General features: G+C 41.3%; 4 protein-coding genes across 5 annotated transcripts; 1 reads left to right on the forward strand and 3 right to left on the reverse strand.

Moving 5' to 3' along the window:
- Positions 1 to 842: 842 nt before the first annotated feature.
- LOC103979785 (uncharacterized) lies at positions 843 to 1,795 on the reverse strand. Its single transcript, XM_009395998.3, has one exon. The coding sequence runs from the start codon at positions 1,547 to 1,549 to the stop codon at positions 1,064 to 1,066; it is 486 nt and encodes a 161-aa protein (XP_009394273.2). The 5' UTR covers positions 1,550 to 1,795; the 3' UTR covers positions 843 to 1,063.
- A 376-nt stretch (positions 1,796 to 2,171) lies between these two features.
- On the reverse strand, positions 2,172 to 5,311 carry LOC135608518 (uncharacterized). The gene is made up of 9 exons (XM_065101493.1): positions 4,814 to 5,311; positions 4,520 to 4,732; positions 4,319 to 4,470; positions 4,083 to 4,228; positions 3,721 to 3,964; positions 3,535 to 3,639; positions 3,263 to 3,445; positions 2,961 to 3,162; positions 2,172 to 2,819 (listed from the first exon to the last, which is right to left on the reverse strand). Exons 1-9 carry the CDS (start codon positions 5,031 to 5,033, stop codon positions 2,326 to 2,328), a joined length of 1,959 nt encoding a protein of 652 aa, XP_064957565.1. The 5' UTR covers positions 5,034 to 5,311; the 3' UTR covers positions 2,172 to 2,325.
- Positions 5,312 to 6,412: 1,101 nt separating this feature from the next.
- Positions 6,413 to 7,525, forward strand: LOC135606614 (inactive protein RESTRICTED TEV MOVEMENT 2-like). Its single transcript, XM_065097662.1, has 2 exons — positions 6,413 to 6,570; positions 6,651 to 7,525. Exons 1-2 carry the CDS (start codon positions 6,459 to 6,461, stop codon positions 7,340 to 7,342), a joined length of 804 nt encoding a protein of 267 aa, XP_064953734.1. The 5' UTR covers positions 6,413 to 6,458; the 3' UTR covers positions 7,343 to 7,525.
- Positions 7,526 to 7,726: 201 nt separating this feature from the next.
- Positions 7,727 to 19,120, reverse strand: LOC103979782 (FH protein interacting protein FIP2). Of its 2 annotated transcripts, none has more exons than XM_009395994.3 (11): positions 19,002 to 19,120; positions 18,180 to 18,283; positions 17,260 to 17,394; positions 15,927 to 16,082; positions 15,164 to 15,247; positions 14,851 to 14,897; positions 14,246 to 14,319; positions 12,654 to 12,712; positions 9,884 to 9,943; positions 8,695 to 8,775; positions 7,727 to 8,172 (listed from the first exon to the last, which is right to left on the reverse strand). In XM_009395994.3, the coding sequence occupies exons 1-11, from the start codon at positions 19,051 to 19,053 to the stop codon at positions 8,119 to 8,121; spliced, it is 906 nt and encodes a 301-aa protein (XP_009394269.1). In that variant the 5' UTR covers positions 19,054 to 19,120; the 3' UTR covers positions 7,727 to 8,118. The 2 variants fall into 2 exon arrangements, with proteins under 2 accessions (XP_009394269.1, XP_009394268.1); XM_009395993.3 differs by having other exon boundaries at positions 18,174 to 18,283.
- Positions 19,121 to 19,291: the final 171 nt, after the last annotated feature.

Below are 19,291 nucleotides of genomic sequence, written 5' to 3' on the forward strand. Positions count from 1 at the left end.
CTTCTTTTCCACCGTTTGACCGGCTCAGCGAATGGGGTACGGTGGGAGCGAATTCCAACGGCGGTCGCAACAAGCATGCGGGCCCAAGAGCCCCAACCGATCGATTGGTGCAAACGGTGGGCCCAACGTGGGTCCCGACGCTGTTGGGTCGCCTTCGCGTGGGGTCCGCGCACACCCACTTGGAGCAATCACATTATTATTATTATTATTATTAGAATATTGTATTATTTTTAGAATACTGTTGATAGATAAAATGTATCCTTAATAATGTTTGTTATATGCCATAAGACCAAAGTTTTCGTTTATATTTATATTTATTATTATTATTATTATTAGAATATTTGTATTATTTTTAGAATACTGTTGGTATATAAAATTTATCCTTAATAATGTTATATGCCATAAGACCAAAGTTTCCGTTTATATTTATTATTAATGTGGGCCCGGCTGTATAATGTGACCAAGAGATGTCCCACATGGAACCGTCTCATAATGTTGATGATGAGGGCCATTAAATACAGGTATTAGTAAGTCAAGCCTTTCTACATAAGATCATGTTCACATAATCACGTGTTCAAAGGTCATAAGTCATATAATTTCATTTCATTATTTAAATTAAAATTCCTTCATAAGTATATATATATATATATATATATATATATATATATATATATATATATATATATATATATATAATCTCTATCAAATTTCATGGGATGATTTTTTTTCTTATGAAAAATAGATAAAAAAAAATTGAAGGAATTTTAATTTAAAATAATTAAAATTATGCATGTATTGTTGAACGCAACAGAGTGAGTTTGATGGAACGAATAGACGACACATTGTTTCGACAAAGGATTTTGTGATTCGAGTTATTATATCAAACACTTGTGGGAAAGAAAAGAATGTCCATCTTTTTTGCTTGCAGAACCACCACCGGAGTCCTTCCACTTCTTCCATCAACCCTTCATCGTCCCCATCTCACTTCTTAGTAACAGTCACAGCAGAACAGTAGGAAAAGATCCGACCCTGTCTCTCTCTCTCTCTTTTGCAGAGTCTGTTCTCATTGACTCCTTTGCGAGAGGCTTCGCCAAAACCCAGTGCCGTAGAACTTCGCCACCATCTCCTTCTCTAGTTCCGCGAACTCCGGCGACAGCGATTTCGCCAGCCATGGCTCCTCGGAGCCGGAGCTCGCTAGGGGGAACCCGCCAAGGTAAAGACTGAGGTCGTCGTCATCGTCGTAAAAGGCGTCGACCTCCGGCCTCCAAATGCTGGATTTGGTCTTCGCGCTCCTGGGCCAGCGTTTCCGCCACCGCCGCACGAGCCCCGCCGGCACCACGACGATGAGGTTCGCGAGGCCACAGGGGCAGCAGCAGAGAGCCGCGCACCCAGCCGCGGTGGAACCGGCCACCTCCGCCAGCCGGGGCCCTGGCTTTTGCGGCTCCTTGATGATCAGCGTCCGCCGGCGGGTCTCGGGAAAGGTAGCGGCAGGGAGGGCGGGCGTCGCCGGCGAAGGACGGAGGGGAGGTCGGACCGACTTCTGCGCCATCTTCCCCCTTCCTCCGATCGTAATCAGACGGTTCGAACGCCGGAAACAAGCGATCTCATACAATAAAGGTCTCACCTGGCGAAGCGGCGTTCTGATGGCAGGGTGGCACCATGCTCAGGGATTCCGATTCCGGCGATCTCGCTTTCCTCCGCCGGCAACTTCGGGAAATGGAGAACGAGAAGGAAGGCAAATCGAAACGTGAAGCGAACGCAAGAAAGTTCGGCGAGCGCGACAGGGAAGACCGGAGAGGAACCGCCATTTTATAGTCGACTCGGTTCGAGAGCACACCCTTGGCCACGTCACCCCGTGTGGAGAAAGAGAAAGGCGGACCCCACAGAGCGGGAAGCAGTGTGTTTCGCGTGTACGAATATGCGATCAGGAGAGATCGTTGACCGAGATGTCCAAATGCCGAGTCGGATTCGCCTCGTCACACGTCAGATCGACGCGACCGGTCGGTCGGCAGTCTTGCCCCGCGGCGTTCACGCGACACGTGCGGGAAAAAAAAAGGAGAAAGAAGATAAGGTTGACTTGGAACTCATGCCGCCGCTCTCTCTGTTCAAAACCGACTGCCGTGCATGTGTTTGTGTTTATGTCTGTTCCTTGCTAAGACGAGAAATGCGCACAGGGTTGAAACTCCTGACCTGGAAACCAGAAAAATCCATGGCATCGTTCGATTTGGTATGTGAAGATTATAGCGAAGCGCAGAACCAAAAAATTACATTGATTAAGGCCAAATGTGGAGAGAAGGAAGAAGGTGGAGTTCTTCTTCCTGGAGCTCAATTCTGCACTGCTGCCGCCGGCTTCGTCGTCAAGCCAAAACCAAAGGGGAACAGTGGGTCGTAGCTCTTATCACCGACGTTCATGGGGAGCTGCTCCACCGACTTGAACCAGGTGCGAGGAAGCTTTCCCGTGAACCCGAAGTCCCCGAAGAGGACGTCGGCCACGCCTTGACCTTCGGAGCCCGGCAGCCATGCAGCCACCAACGCGTCCATCACCGGGAGGTACGGCTGGATGACGACGGGCCGGCCGGAGATGAGTACCACCACGCACCGCACGGCGCCGCAGACCGTCTGGATCGTGCTCGGGCCTGGTTCGGGAATGGTGAGGTTGAGGCTGTCGCCCGCGGTCTCGGCGTAGGGTGGCTCCCCGACGACGACAATGGCGTAGGAGAAGTGATTGCTCTGCACGAGATCAGCATCGGGCTTCTCGGAGAACACGACATTGGTTGCCGGGTCAACCGTGGATCTAATGGCGTCCAGGATTGTGGTACCTGCAAAGAAGAACATGAGCTTGGATCACTAGGCAGTAGCTGATACAGCAACCATGAAATGAGAGAGAGAGAGAGAGAGAGAGAGAGAGAGAGAGAGAGAGAGAGAGGGAGAGAGAAGCAAGGGGAAGAATCGGGACAAACCACCGGTGATGTTGCCACTGCCTCCTTGCCACTCTATAGTCCAACCGCCACACTGGTAACCTATGTTATCAGCATGACTTCCGGCGACGAGGATCTTATCAGCCTTCTTAGGCAAAGGCAGCAATGGCTCGTTGCTCGATTTCCCATTTTTCAGCAGCACCAGTGACTTCCTGACGGCTTCTCTTGCCAATTCCCTATGCTCCTGCGGGCATCCAAGGAGTTGTGTCAGGAGAAACTGCTGCATTGTATCTTCTAAATCATCTCTGACCGCAAGCGAAGGAAACAACAGCAGCAGACATTACCTGTTTCCCGATTTGATCGCCTAAGCTGGGATCAGGCAGAGGGTTCTCGAAGAGGCCTAAGACAAATTTCACCCTCAAGATCCTTCTTACGGCATCGTTGATTCGTTTCATCGGGATAACCTTTTGATTCACGAGATTTGTCAGAGTACCAATGAACGCAGGATAGTCATATGGAACCATCACCTGTAAAGAGCGCACAGCATCAACGAGAACGTCAGCCTTTGCCACAGCATCAACAAGAACGTTAATGCTACTCTTCAGGATCAGCTCACCATATCAAGGCCTGCAGTAATGGAAGCTTGAACAGAGTAGGTGTAATTTGCACCAGGCGGAGTGGTGATCCGGTCGATGCCCTGCCAGTCTGAGATCACAAACCCCTGATGGCATATTCCAGACACGGTGAGTAAAAGGGGAACAGATACGGTGTGACAGAGAAAACCACATACATCCCCCCCTACCTTGAAACCAAGCTTCTTCTTGAGGTGGCCGGTGACCAGGCGACGGTTGGCATGCATTTTAACTCCATTCCAGCTTGAATAGGAGACCATGACGGTGGACACACCCTTGGCGATGGAGTCGATGTAAGCAGGCATATGAATGCCGAGGAGTTCGTGGGCATCGATGATAGTGTTGTTCTCATCGATTCCTTTCTGCGTCCCACCATCGCCAACAAAGTGCTTGGAGCAAGCTGCCACGTTGTTCCTGACACAAAAGAAGATAGAGAAACCACGAGAAGGAATTATCTTCCGCCGCAGACGATCAAAATGCCGCATGATACGTCCGACCCAGTGAGCAGAAGGTGGACGAGAAGAATCCTTACTTTCCTGCAACATAGGGAAAGTCCTTCGCGTAGTTCGGAGGGACATCTCCCTGTAAACCAGGAATGAGTTCTGTCATCGCCTGCACAACCCCGTGGTCCTCGCTGTAGCTCTCGTAGCACCTGCCCCATCTTGGATCCCTACAAACCTGATGAGCAAGAACAAGCAAGATACAGTAAAACAGCAGAGGAATCGTGTTTCTACTGTTCCGATTCGATCGTAGTCCAGAATCGCTTACCGCAATGCAAGGCGCAAAAGCATAAGGAATGCCAGTCGCTCTAACTTCGAGTGCGGTTGCCGCACCAATCCTCTTCACAAGTCCAGGATCCCTGCGGATCATGATTTCCGAGTATAATGTCAAGCTCAAGAATCCAAGAGAGGTTATAGTTTCTGATCAACAGAACATGGAGAAATCTAAACCCAGAGAGCAGCTATCAACGTGCTTGCCTTGTGGCTCCGAGGCCAATGTTGTGAGGAAATATGGTTGCATTGTAGACATTGTTGTGGCCGTGAACGGCATCGATCCCATAAATCATGGGAATTCCCAAGCGTGTTGACAGGCAGGCCTTCTGAAACGTAGTGATCATCTCCACCCAATCCTTGGCAGAGGCCTGAGGTGCAGGAACGCTTCCCCCTCCACTGAGTATGCTGCCTGTATGACGTCTCCTCTCGTTGTGTCACATTACATTTGTACGACTGAATGTACGATGAACGCATCAGTTAGCACTCTCACCTATAAAGTAGTCTTTCAAGACTCGAGAGGAGGCGTTTGCTCGCTCGATTTGTGTCATCTGACCGATCTTCTCAGCGAGAGTCATGCGCTTCATCAGATCTTTTATTCGAACATTCACCGCCTGTTTAGGATCTTTGTACTTCATATATTCTGCTTGTGTAGTCGCTGCCCAACACAATAGGAACACGAGCCCCAGCATTGGTATCCGGCGAGCTGCCATCTTGACGCGAATCCTTTCGACGAGAACCTGATCTCACGATTCATGAAATGAGAAGAAAGACAGCAAAAGATGAAAGAACATGCAAAAGGGGTTGAGCCAAAAACCGAGAGTTGTGATACGATCAAGCAAGTCAAAAACGGAGAGTTGCAGAGGAAAGCTGAAGAACGAGAGCGGCAACACTTTTGCGTAAGAGAAAATAGCAGGCACCGATGGTAGGACGCCAAACACCACCAAACCAGGAGAGCAAGGAATGCGACGAACGATCATGACAAAACCGAAAAAAAGCTGATGCCTTTCTCGAGTACTTTCTCCGTTGGTTGAGAAAGCATAAATTCCGAATTCTTTGCTTGACATTGTGACAATGGTAACACAAGCAAAATCATAAAAGGGGCTATTGATTGATCCGAGAAGAAACATTTGGGGAGAAAGTGGACACTACCATCTTGTGGTTCTTAATACAAATAATAAGCTTAACTCGAGAAATCCATGCTATCTTATTCGAAATTTGTTCCTCGTAAGATCTGAAGGGTGGGGGGGGGGAGAAGAAAAATCACCATCAAAACACATTTCTTTCCTAAACAAAAGAGACAACTTTAACGACAAGAAAGATCTCCGGAGACCCAAAATATTTCCAGAAAACCTGAAATTTGACATCGAGAAAAGGGTGACAACAGTACTCACAGGAGAATTCAGGAGGAGGACAGAAGACCCTGCAAAACCAATTCTGAATGGGAGAAGCGAGATTACAGCGTTGAAATGGTTAACAAACGTTTATCTTTAAAGACGATGATGCAGAGGATCGTGTTGGTTTAGCGCCTCAAGATTGGGAGATTGGTTTAGCGCGTCTATCGGTCGAGAAAACAAGCCCCGAATTATAGGGACTCTCTTATAGTAAAAATAAATATCTTTAATACTTTGTATCAAATTCAAAAATAAATAATTACATAAAAATTATTATTTATATGGATTCGGCCATATATATTAAATTATGCCCTCCACTCTCACCACCGGGGGTGATGGTAAACCAGTGCTCCTCCCGAGAGGAATGGAGGCTACTGGTTAAGGGAGAGGGCCTTCTCGGTCCCTTCTTAAGCATCTCCTCCTGCTCTCTTCTTCCGCCACTCCTCGATGTGGGACAAAAGATACATCTTATTACACTAAGAGCGGAGGAAGAGTGGAAGCAAAACAAGGAACCTTGTCTTTCCTCTCCCCTGAGAAGACCCGAGTAGAACAAGGATGAAAAGGTATAACCTCCCAAGGAACCACGAAGAAGGTATAACCTTGCAAGGCACACCACCAACGTGAGCACACCTAAAGGAGGAGTTCTTCTTCTTCGTCTATTTATGCCTCCACGCATGAGCCTCTTGGCACAGCATCCATCTTCGTTCTCCCAAACGCATCCCACAGAGAAGAGAGGCTAGGCTCATGGAGAGAAGGCCTACGGCTGCTAGAGGGCAACGCGCCTACGACAATTTTGTTCCTTCGCATGAAGTGGTTCGAGAAAAGGATGCAGAGATTTTTCTTATCCAGCTTCCAGGCTCGCACTCTCTCTCTCTCTCTCTCCCTCTCCTCTGATCCTTAAAAGAGAGTTCTAATGGTGTTTCTTTACGCATGTAGGGTTCAAGAAGGAGCAAATCAAGATTCAGATCAATGACTATGGCCAATTAAAGATCAGCGGGCAACGCCCTGTGGCTGACAACCGGTGGAGTCGCTTTCTGAAGGAGTTAAAGGTACCAGATTACTGCAATGTCAGCGAGATCAAAGCTAAGTTTGAGGACGGGCTGCTTTACATTATAAAGCCGATACTCGCCACCAAACCTGGCGCAGACGGAATGGCCCCGGAGACTACTACATTGGATGGAAAAGCCACGAGGGAGAAGAAAGCCGATGACGACAGTAAGAATGGCGTAAGCCAGAAGACGAAGACGAAGACGAAGACGAAGCCGAAACGAGAAGAGTCTGATGGCGGCGTCAACAAGCAGTCAAAGGAATCGCTTGATGATGCAGGCAAAGATGTGCAGAAGGTCAGCGAGAAAGAGAGGGGTGGTCGAATCGAAGGGCCGAAATATAGTGGAAAGGTCGCAGCTAAACATGAAGGAGGAAGAAATGGCGCACGAATGACTGAAAGCAGGAAGGAGGAGGAGGCAGTGACGCCCGAACTAACTTCAGCTGAGCGTGGAAACATGAGGAGGAATCTGACGATTGTACGAGGATTTTACACGCGCAAACAGCTCATGTTGAATGCAGCATTAGCAGCAGCCATTGTGATCTTGGCGGGCGTAGTGTTGTTGTTTTATGTAACTCGTTAAAACAAGCAAGTCAAATGCAGGTTGATAGCCGTGAGGCTCTGTAGCTGCTCGCTCCCATCTCAAGATGTAGCATTCATGACAGGTGGGTGCAAATGAAAGAAAGTGTAGCAGAGGGTGGGTGAGTGATTGTTTACGTGAAATGGCCCCTATGCATTCACTCTCTTGGAAAACATTTCTTCCAAAGAGACATTTGGTGAAATAAATATATATATATATATATGGGGAATGGCTTCCGGAGAACGACGACAGTGGATTGATGGCATGATGAATTTTGTAACCTTCCTGAACCCACCTTGCAAAACCAGTTCTCGAGATTGATTTAGAATAGAAATTTTTGACGTGAGCGAGACTTGACCACAAGAATCAGTCCCCAGAATCATTCCGTGACATGAAATAAACTACAGACATTTTTCTAGTTTTGTTCATCGTTTCATCTTTATCCAAGTCCACACATGGAGAATGAGGTTAAAGTATAGGTACAAATGAATGAAACTTAGGAATCCAATGTGTTACGTGACACAAATATGCAACATTCACCAATACCAACCCAAATGGTTATCAGCAGCAATAGATTTCAGACAAGGCACAGAGCTCAGTCAACAAGTCCATATAAATTCACTTCCAAGATGATGATGATGATGATGATGATGATCAGGATCCGTCAGCGTATTAAGCCCTCAACTGAGCAGCTTGATATCTATCACCTGCTTCGTATACAGACTTACTATGCTTCGAATAGTAGGCAGGCATTGATATCTTCTGCATCTTCATCATCATCATCTGATTGCTCCAAGTAGATTAGCCCCTCCTAGCTTCGCTCCATCCAGTTTCTGTTTCACAGATCAAAACATGATCTATAGGTTATGTTCAACTCTATTATGTAGTTTCTAGCCTACAAGGAGACATCCATAAATCACTTCAAATTAGCACACTTCTCTCTCTCCCTCCAGATTGCACATCCAAGATTTGTTATGCACAGAAGAACTTGTGCATTTTTATCACAATGAAAATTTAAAATTACTTGCTTTGTTTTAGGGTTCACAATTTCAAGGTTTTAGGGTTTAAGGTTTAGAGTTTTTGGTTAAAGTGTTAGGGTATAATTAGGGTTAGGGTTAGGGTTTAGGGTTTAGTGTTTAACACTAACATTCTACATATAATCCACAATCGTTGTCAGAAAATAACAAAACAAGCAACAAACTGACATATGCATGTATATTTGCTCAACTTCCAAGCCATATTCCAACCAGTGCAATAAATCCAAGGGTGGGAGTTGGATGCTAGCGGATAAGTTTAAGACCCTGAAAGTACAGCAATTATCCATTGATGACTGAATTGAAAGAAAAATAACTTACAGAGTCACGTAAATCAACTTCTCGAAGGTAAGCCCTTTGAAGATTTGCACCCTGCAAATTTGCACTATTCAACTTGGCACCCTGAAACATAAACAAAGAATCAATATTCTGTGTGATTAGAATACGTACATCTTACCCCCAACAGATGTAATTACAATTCACTAAGCTTTTTAAACAAGTGATTCTTTAAAAAAAATGATTCATTTCTTGTTACTGTGGATTTAATATTTCCCATTAAAGTGCAAAAACCATGGTCGAAAGAAGGTTGCACAATTTGATGCTACAGAAGGCTTTTATGGTAATATATTGTGAAAATATGATAAATCAGCCACAGACAAAAATTAGTACCCATTCCTATAGCAGTTACAAAAAATCTTGGTTGGCCTTGGTTGTCTGAACTGGAAATAAATGCCAGTTACACAAAAGGAACCAGAAGATTGTTCAACAGGGCATTTATCTTTGGCAAATAACTAACCAACAATAATAATCAAAACCCAATATAACCCAAACTATACAAGAATAAACATATATTTACTGGTCATTTTTCCAATTAAAGCAAAATAACAGTGCTGAGGTTCAGTGGTTCTTTTATAGTAATATAATTCAATTCCAATCGAAGTCCTAGAGTGGTTGGAGCTTTCGATCCTAACTTCCAACTTTCATCGGAAGGACCTCTTAACTACATGTCTCCAATTAGAGCCTCTTGGAGCAACCCTATAGTAGTGCTTGATAAGGTTCGTCGTACTGAGACGTACCGCTTGGTACAGGCAGTACATCAGTACACCTCATTGGACCGTGTGTCAGTATATTCGGTATGGCTCGGTATGTATCATACTAACAACCGGTCGGTACATCGATACGTACCGGTAATACGAACCATGGTGCTTGATGTGTAACTTGGTAATATGGTAAAAAAGGATCTTTAAAGTCAACTCTGTTAAAATTTAGCAAAGCTCATTAATTGTGTTTGTATCTACATAACCAGACAGAGAAAGTATCAACCCAGGTTCCATGTATTTTCATCTAGCTGTTCCACACTAAAAACAAAATGAACTCTGTACAGCCATCAACTAAAATCATAGTACTAGTCACATATGGATATCAAGAATTAAGAACCATCATAACTTGCATATATCATTAAACCACAAACTTCCATAATTCCATAGAATTGGCAACACAAGCTTTTTACCTTTAGATTGGCACCTTCCAAATTAGCTCCTTTAAGGTTGGCACCAGTCAGCTTCGCACTCTGAGAATATCAATAATTTGCACATGCAAGTTGATATATTATTACACATAGGGGTTAACATTGATTAAAGAAATAGCAAATAATTTACAAGCATGACTATAGATGATGAAGGGTTAATTAATAATTTACAAGCATGACTATAGTTTGAATCCCACAGAGACACATTTCCATGCGAATCACTTCTCAGATTTTCCCCTAACTTCCTGCTTTCCATCAACTCTCACCTCATGCTGTACCACCAGACTGCTAATGTAGAACATGCCATCGAACATGCGTCCACAATGAACACTAAACTTCTTCACATGTTGTGTCCATCCAGACTCTGATTGCAATTCACTCCAAGACAGTCATGGAACTGCCAAAGATTATTACTCTTGCTTTCTCATCATAGTTATAATAGCTAGTTCAAAAAGTAGCCCCCACTAATTGTCAGCAAAGTTTTTGTTCCATGTTTAACTCACTAGCAGAGGTGAAAGTTTATAGTGTTATGATCTCATATTCTTAAGCTTACAGAGATAGCAAAAAGTTCATGTTTAAAATTGATTTATGTAGTCATATTCTTTGAAACAGAGTGGCATAAATGATTATTCAAGCACAAGTTAAACTGAAAAACTGTAGTCATACTAAAAAATAATACATCTTGTAAGTTGAACATTTATTCCAAAATAAAAATAATTAATAAAAAAGCAGGAGAGAAACACAAGAGTCATCCTCTTTATCAGAGGTTAGAATCATAGAAAATTCAGTTGGAAAGCTTTGTTTCCACAAAAATGAATCATGTGAGTTAGTGGCATGCTTGGCCCAGCACAATCATGTAAGTTGAACATTTTGACAGAATATTTCATTTCTGTTTTTTCTCATCGAATCCTAAAAAAGAAATAGATTTCACTGATCCAAATAAATTCTATGATAATCTTTATACAATTTTTACAAATATGGCTGAAAATTTATTGCAGATGTTAAGCTGATATCTGATAGCATAATCAAGAATTATATTGTGGTAATATTGTCTATTTTTTGAAAGTAATATGGTTGTCTCCTCAAAGAAGCCAAGTGTCATGGTTCGATGGGATAACTCAGCCGTTAATTTAATAGACCTAGAACCATCTGGCCTAAAATACTTGCACATAAACTAATGGTAATACATCCATTCTGATCCTATAAACAAACTTAATTGTCCTTCCACATCGGATGTGGGATAAACTGAGGTGTCACACAAAGAGACATGATAGCAAGGTGGGGTTTGGAATCAATAATGAGGTTAAGAACATTAAAAAAATTACAACCAAGTTATATGCCAAGGAAGATTTGCAAAACAATTATCACTTGAGGTCACTTGAAAAATGTGCTCTCCACAAAAATGACCAAGAACTTGAAGGTAGAAGTCAAAGGCAGGTCCTATCCTTTCAAAATCAGAGTGAAAAAGGTCATAATGAATTAACAGCGTGTGGTCAGTTTCTTCACCAGATATTGAAAAGATGGGCTGTTCAGTGACTAAATTCGATCATTGATCAAGAAGTTGTCCCTGACTCGATGACCTTGCTAGATATCAAATAGGCATGGCCACACACAAAATGAGAAGCAATATGAGATGAAGTAAACAAAATGAGTCCATATACAAAGGATTTAAAAATATTGGGTGTACCATCCAGTACGGTCTGGTATTTACCCATTTGATAGGGGACAGACGAGCCGACCAGGTGAGTTCATCCAGTTCGATTCGAAATGAGGGTACCAAATGGTACACTGTATTTCATGTGTACCAGAGACATACTAACCAGTTTGTTAATCTTTTAAGTTTTTAATTTTTAAAATAGTTTTGCTATAAACAGCTGTGAACTACTATTGGCAGCAATCAACAACTGTTAACAGCCTGCTTTTACAGAGCTTGCCTCCTCTTGAAAATGTTTATATTTGTAAACACCACAGCTGTTTACAAAATGTTTTTATTGAGATCTTTGGCACACATACCTCTCCGCCGGATAGCTTTTCCAGTGCCTTCGTTATGAAACGTGAACATTCTGGTTTTCCAAACTGTGGATCATTACATCCATATTAAGACTGATTGGTCCTTGTAGAGCTATCCTCTTCTTCTGTCGTAGCTGCAACCTTCACTGCTGCCACTGCCTCCGCCACCATCTTCACCACACCCTCCTCCTCCTTCCCACCTTTTCTCTCCCTCTCTCTGTGGCCTGGATGTAATTGATCCAAACTGAGTTGAACCAATCCAACCACAAACCAGTATCAAACCCAGACTGAATTTTTAAACCATGCCAAGTCCAATGACAGCCTAAAATTTATCAGTACTATGACTTGGGTTTTTTATGGTGGACTCATACCTACATTTATCAAGATGATCTTGGAATGATAGATAGCATTCAGATATCATTTACAAATTGATTATCCATATTGCCCTTCAAGGAGGAAAAATTATGAAACTCTATGCACTATTAAGATTGTCATATCGTTAGTGGATGTGGATGACATCTTTTTTCAAAAAAATTCTTGATTTAGCAGAAATTAATCTCATTATTTGTTTGTTAGGGATGTCCTTAGTCTCTGAAAACATTAATTATAACATAAACTAATATATTCCAGTCTTTGAGTTACCTACCACCAAAAATAACACAAGATATACTAATTTATTAAAATCCAGAAAATAGCATGGGCTCATAACAATATGTTGGTTAAGGTACAGAGATGAAACAACCTGTAAATGAGCCGAACGGAGGTCAGCTTCATAGAGACTACATCCAGTTAAGCATGCATCTGTATAATCATAAAATTCCAAACATAAATATTGCAGTTAATAAGATTTTGTCTCTTTTTCCCTTTCTGCCTCTAAATGTCATTTTTTTCTGCAATGGTACATGCTCCAATTAAAAAAAAATTTAAACCTATGACTCATTCATTCTAGGAGTTAAATTACAACATGCACAGTTCAGCATAACAGAAAAAAGAGGGTTAATTACATATTAAACCCTGTAGTTAATCACCTTTAATATCTTGATCCCTATACTTTAAAAAGTTACATTGGCATCCTTATAATTACGAAAATGAAACATATAGGTCAATTTATCCTACCAACGTTAGTTTTATCAGCGAAAATACAAAAATAAATAGTAAAAAGGTAAATTTAACATTCCAATGGTAGCAGACGATGGTGCCGCTGGCGTAGCCGTCGCCCTCCGCCTCCTCTTCCCCACTACCGCCCAACACGTCGCCTCCCCCTCGCGCTCACCTCTCCCGCTGTCGTCGTCGGTCAGAGCCCTCACGACCAATGACAACAGCGGGTGGGGTGAGCACGAGAGGAAGAGGAGGCGGCGACCAGAGCCCTCACGACCACCTCCACCCTATCCACATCCCTAAGGGGTGAGCGCGAGGGGAAGAGGAGGTGGACGGGGCAGAAGCGGCCATGAGGGCTTTGGCCGCAACCTTCTCTCCCCCTGGCACTCACCCCTCTTGCCATCGCCACTATCATCGTCAACCACGAGGGCTCTGGTCGATAGCGACAACGAGAGGGGTGAGCGCGAGGGGAAGAGGAGGTGAACATGGCGGAGGCGACCGTGAGGGCTTTGGTCGCCGCCTCCTCTCCCCCTCACGCGCACCCCTCCCGTCGTTGCCGCGGTCGCCGTCAACCGTGAGGGCTCTGGCCGATGACGCCAGCAGGAGTGGTGAACGCGAGCGGGAGAGGCGACGTGCTGGGCGACAGCGAGGGAGAGGAGGCGAAGGGTGGCGATTATATTGGCATCAACGTCAGCGGCACCATCGTCCGCCACCACTGACGTCGTCCCCCATCACCGAAATGTTAAATTTATCTTTTAATCCTTTATTTTTGTATTTTCATTAATAAAATTAAAGTCGTTAGAATAAATGGGCTTACATGTTTCACTTTCATAGCTATAGGGATATCAATATAACTTTTTAAACTATAGGGATCAGGATGCTAAAGGTGACTAACTACAGGGGGTAATCTATAATTAGCCTTGAAAAGGACTTTTGATAGTTACTATCAAAAGTCTTCTAGAATAGTCCAAATGCTTCTATTATTTGCTCTTAATGATAAAATTTTCCTTCTCTAAGATAATTCAAAAACTAAGAATGAAGTGTTTAGCAACCATAAGATGATTACATAAACTTCACAAAGTAATAGTGTTGTCGAAAGCATAAGCCCGCAGACCTATGAAGTTAAAGAAAATAAAGGCTGTGTGAAACAATAACAAGCAAAACAAAAGTAATGACCATTTTGACAAAGAGAAATTCCATGTATAACATAATTAAAAGAAAGAAAGCAGTAGCTACCTTGCAGATTTGCACTTTGAAGATTAGCTCTATCTAATAAAGCTCCATGAAGATTTGCCCCAATAAGCTCACACCTGTGGTGGGTAAGACAAGTAAGAGCAGGAGATGTTTAGCTACTATATAAGCCCCTGCGTTCTCCTAGTAATAATTATATTTCACTAAGACGATAGAAGTCCTAACACAACTTAAAACCCCAAGCACTGACATTAACCTCCACACAAGCATAAAAAAAATGACAGGTGTACATTACTACCTCTAATGTTACTCTATAAACACAAGTGAAGAAAAAATATGACATGTTCCTTCAATAAACAAACAAGAATAGTTTTCAGGAGATGTCAAGCAATGATGAACTTTATCTGCAAAATGGTTAACAAAATATTATGGCATATATAATCAAGATACTGACACACCAAGAGAATTGTTCAGGTGTCATTGTTTTATCTTTCATGCTTGGTAGATTTGTAGATTTGAAGAAGCATTGGCCTCAAATGTAGTAAACCAAGCAACAAAATTTACACATCAAATGTAGAATTTTTTTTGGAAAAAATAAACCAGAGATTTAAAACAAATAAAAATATTTGAATTTTGTTAACAAATCTTACTCACGCAAAATTGCATCTTGAAAGATTGAATCTTCCGCTTCTGCATCCTGTCACAGAAAAAATGATCCGTAAATCTAGTAGCATGTGCTACAGGAAAGCAGATGACAGTATTTGGTTAGGAACAAACTAAAATTCACGAGCATGCAAATGGATCAACTAGAAATATCAGGAATTATATGTCCTCCAATATGCAAAGACCAAGAGACAAGTAAATCTTGTGGTTTGTACAACTATTAGACAAGAAAATGTAATTAAATGATAGATGATAAACCTACATAAAAATCTAAAAGATAAAGCATTGTTCAAGTCCTACCCCAAACTTAGCTTTTTGGAGATTAGCTCTTGAAAAATTGGTTTTCCGGATACAGGAATAACTGAAATCAACAAATGATAGATCCTGCAATGTAAAAAAGGGACAGATTACAATTCACTTACATGATAATTATTCATAAAAAATAACCAACTCAATTAAAAAATGGCCAAAGAAACCATTCTTGGTTTCCCAATTAGCTCATTGTTAATGATCCATGAGAACTACAAAGATGATTGAATTATAAACATTGAAAAAACAAATCAGACAGCTAGCTGAAAAAGGATTCCTTTAATATACTGATCTATAATGTCAAGTATCCAGCTAAAGATATCAAGAAAGTACAAGGTTTTTTCTATATGTTTTTTTTTCGAGAAAAAGAAACTCGATAGCCTTGGTTTGATCAGGAAAATATTGATTAATTCAGATTTATGGGCAGGAAGATAAGAAGAACTTCATGTAACTAAAAGTAGCATTTTTGCTGATGGCTTAACATCTTTAATCAATGTTCCGACTTTCAGCTTGTGTTTATCAGTGCATCTAAAGCATAAAATTGAATAGCCAGGCTTTATCAGTGCATCTAAAAGATATAATCAACCTCAATTTCATATCTTAAATCCAAAAATGTGCAAACATCAAAAGAACTTCTTTATCAGATGGCTATGAATTGGATAAATGCATGACAATTCCAAATCATATACATATACAAGATCCAAAATGTGGCAACAAACAACAATGAGCACACAGGTCCATATTGATATCTTACAAGTTTAGAAAGATCAAGGCCAGAAAGATTCACGCCTCGAAACCTAACTCTGTCAGATTGAATGCATTTGATGATCTCCGTTCGTGATAATTCAGCCACTGAGCCATCATTGTCTTTTCTTTTGTTCAAACTTGTGTTTATGTTGTCAACCAATCCCTGCAAATATTCATGACGACAAATATTATTATACTAGAACATAACAAAGGATTTGGAAATGTTAGGATCATAAAGAAGACAGGCGACAATGGCTATGAGGAACAGTACATGTTTGCAAATGGAATTTTATCTGTGAAGATTCTGGATATTACATGATGTTAAAACTCAATCGGCCAAAGTTGTAGTGGATTAGTTATAGTACAAACTACAAACTACAAACTATAACGCAAATATTTCTGGTCTCACAACTAAAAGCATCAAAGTATTTTAACAATGAGCACAAAACAGTAACTTCAACTTAGACATCGTGCAATTATCTTCATTTTATGTGCTCACATGGACTTGCAGCGATTCAGATTTCTAAAAAATTCATATGAGAATCTGTCTCTTTCTAAGTCCAGATTCTAAGCCATGTTTCATAGAGTCACATCAAATTTCTTTAAGTACAGTAAGAGGTAGGACTATCTGCATTATGGCTTCTATGCTTAAAGAGATTTCCATTTTCTGACATACCAAAAGGACACCACCAATAACTACCAGTCATACAGAAGTGACTTGCAAAAGTTGATGAAAGGGCCTCTCTGGGCTTATAAATTCAATTGAGAGTTAATCTCTGAGATATATGAGGTTGCAAATCTGTCAGACCAATCTTGAAGGTTGGTCCGTTTAACATTAATGACACTTTCAGTTACAGTAGTTTCTCCTTGTAGTAAAAACCATGACACTAGAAGGTTATTCCAATGAAACGAGCATTGCACCTAAAAAAAGTAGAAAAAAGTCTTAATGACATTTCAGCATTACTTGAAAGCAGAATAGACAAAGAATCCCACAAGAAAAGAAATTCAGTCTAGAGAAAGATTTCTGTTTGATCAGTTTTTCATAAGGGGCCTAACATTTCCATATTTTCAAATGCCACAAACATTCAAGCAAATTACGCAATCTGATGCATTATTCATGATGTCACGAATGATCAGATAACGTATTAATGGGCATACTGTCATCAGAAAAACCAACTAGCACCATGCAATCTTGATTATACTCATATACGGAATGGTATCAAATGCAGTTGATGCAACTGGTAAATTTTCTAAAATGTAAACCATTGTTTTTTTCAGACCTAGAACGTTAAACTACTAAATAAGCATCAGAGGCAACCAATAAGGGCAACATGATTTACAAGTAACTGATAGTATTCTGCCTCTCGCAACAGTTCTTGATACTCAGAATCTTGGAGTGTTGGAATGATCCCATCCCTTAACCAATTGAGGATATGCCTGAAGTGTTTCCCATCTCTATCAATAAATATCATTCCCTACAAAAACACAATGCAGAACAAGAATAAAGGACCAATACAGATAAGCAACATTTTTTAATATTTGGTAATACCAATAATTATAAGAGAAATATATATCTTCTCAAAGGTATTATCTAAACATAACTTCTGATATTGCTGACATGATCTAAGCATTACAAGCCATTGAATACCTCCACCAGCATCAATGAAAGAAATATACATAACAGAAAAAACAAAGATATTTATGCTGTAGAATATTCACTTAGGCAAAGGACACCAAGAAGAAAGAACAACAACAAAGATGCTTATTTTAATACTTCGATTATCAAAGAGATAAAAAGGTTAAGAAAAAGGTATCCCACAAAAAGAAGTATAAAAAATTAATAAACTGGACAGAAAAGAGAGCACTAAAAATTGGAAGATTTCAATGTTCTTTAGTAAGAAAAAATGTGTTTGTTCATTAACCGGATAAGAAAAGAAGCATTTAAAACAAGTTCTTTTTACAGTGGATAGCTCATAGCTTGCTTGCTATGATTTGTGGGTTTTTTGGGTTACTAAAACAAGCATTTAGTAAGAAATATTTCTGGGTTTTTTGGGTTATTTTACACGTTTCTTATAGGTACTTCTTTTGCTTATCTTCTGGTGAAATAGATTAATATCCACTTGTAGCAATCTTATTTCATCTTGCAATTCCACAATATCAGAGCTTTACAGATTACTGGTGTGACATAGAATGTTAGTAATACAAAGAACCAAACAAGCAACTAAATTATCTATGACTAACATATTAACAATACCGTTACATCATCTGTAGAAACAGTATGCCGCCCACTAAACATTGCTCCAAGCATGGACTCAGGCTCCCGTTGCGTAAGTGTATCAACTGTTGTTGCATATTTCTTCCCCCCTATAAACAATCCAAGAATGGTTTATGCTAAAGATTCAATTGCATATCAACTCAAATGTTAATAAACTTAATAAACAAAAAGAAGTGCAGTGATTCAATTGTTCCCTTTCTCCATTTTCCTTTGGGTTAAAAAGAACCGCAGAGAAACTATAATATATTCCTTACGTAGTAGAGCCCAGAATCACCTTCATGGCAGAGGATCAAAAACCCACTAGGAAAACCAGCATCAAAAGAAGATTAATAGGTTTGTTTCCCTCTCTACAGATGTGAGTAATGGGACTTATGAATGCGTGGTTACACCCAGAGTCATACTTTTGCGTTGTTGCAAAGAATCAGGAACTAGAACTATTGGCCTATTCGATAATCTGCATAGCCAAGATTCATCGAATCATACTCCGACAATTTAAGCCCGTAATTTCAAGCCCCGCCTGTCTTTCCTCGAGCAATTCTTGGCCTGATACAGAATCCCGCGTGAAACTCATCCGTAAACCTAATCTCATCTTAACGCCTCCACAGAAATCAAAGAGCCACGATTCAAGAAACGCTCAGCAAGAAGATATTAGGTTACTTCTTCAACAGCTGGTCAATCATTATCCAAAAAATCCGATAAAGTTAGGGAAAACCCCCAATCCGATCGCGGATTTCAGTAGCACGAGAAATGAATCGAAGAAATCGTTCCGAAATCGTAAGTGCAAGGAAAGAAATGGAGATCACTGACCTACATTGAGGAGGACCTGCGATGGAGGCCAGGGAACGCCGGACCCCATCATCGCCTGCCTCGAGCACCGCTCCGACACGAAATAACCCAAGGCGACCCAAGTCGCTATATAGTTTTCTCGCCCACGGTTTTCCAAGAAACCCTTGCTTGCTACTTTATAACAAGATTGCCCTTCACGGGGCCTTTATCTTTTCCCACCTGGTTGGTTTAACCCAATTGTATACCTTCTTGCGATCGGCCATTTGAGGGCAAGTGGACGGTTGAGATGACCCCGCCCGGGAAACACGGCC

This window comes from Musa acuminata, chromosome BXJ2-3 (genome assembly GCF_036884655.1).
Source record: "Musa acuminata AAA Group cultivar baxijiao chromosome BXJ2-3, Cavendish_Baxijiao_AAA, whole genome shotgun sequence".
NCBI classification, from domain to species: domain Eukaryota; kingdom Viridiplantae; phylum Streptophyta; class Magnoliopsida; order Zingiberales; family Musaceae; genus Musa; species Musa acuminata.

What these genes read in the sequence shown, in the direction of transcription:
- LOC103979785 (XM_009395998.3), bottom strand. Translation starts at nt 1,549, where the DNA reads ATGGCGCAGAAGTCGGTCCGACCTCCCCTCCGTCCTTCGCCGGCGACG.
- LOC135608518 (XM_065101493.1), bottom strand. Translation starts at nt 5,033, where the DNA reads ATGGCAGCTCGCCGGATACCAATGCTGGGGCTCGTGTTCCTATTGTGT. An exon ending in CTTGAAAGACTACTTTATAG is followed by an intron (nt 4,733 to 4,813) that starts GTGAGAGTGCTA and finishes GACGTCATACAG; the next exon opens with GCAGCATACTCAGTGGAGGG. An exon ending in GCGATCAAATCGGGAAACAG is followed by an intron (nt 3,163 to 3,262) that starts GTAATGTCTGCT and finishes GGATGCCCGCAG; the next exon opens with GAGCATAGGGAATTGGCAAG.
- LOC103979782 (XM_009395993.3), bottom strand. Translation starts at nt 19,053, where the DNA reads ATGATGGGGTCCGGCGTTCCCTGGCCTCCATCGCAGGTCCTCCTCAAT. An exon ending in CAGAATACTATCAGTTACTT is followed by an intron (nt 16,083 to 17,259) that starts GTAAATCATGTT and finishes GAATATTTGCAG; the next exon opens with GGATTGGTTGACAACATAAA. An exon ending in GCCTTGATCTTTCTAAACTT is followed by an intron (nt 15,248 to 15,926) that starts GTAAGATATCAA and finishes TTTACATTGCAG; the next exon opens with GATCTATCATTTGTTGATTT.
- LOC135606614 (XM_065097662.1), top strand. Translation starts at nt 6,459, where the DNA reads ATGGAGAGAAGGCCTACGGCTGCTAGAGGGCAACGCGCCTACGACAAT. An exon ending in TTTTCTTATCCAGCTTCCAG is followed by an intron (nt 6,571 to 6,650) that starts GCTCGCACTCTC and finishes TTACGCATGTAG; the next exon opens with GGTTCAAGAAGGAGCAAATC.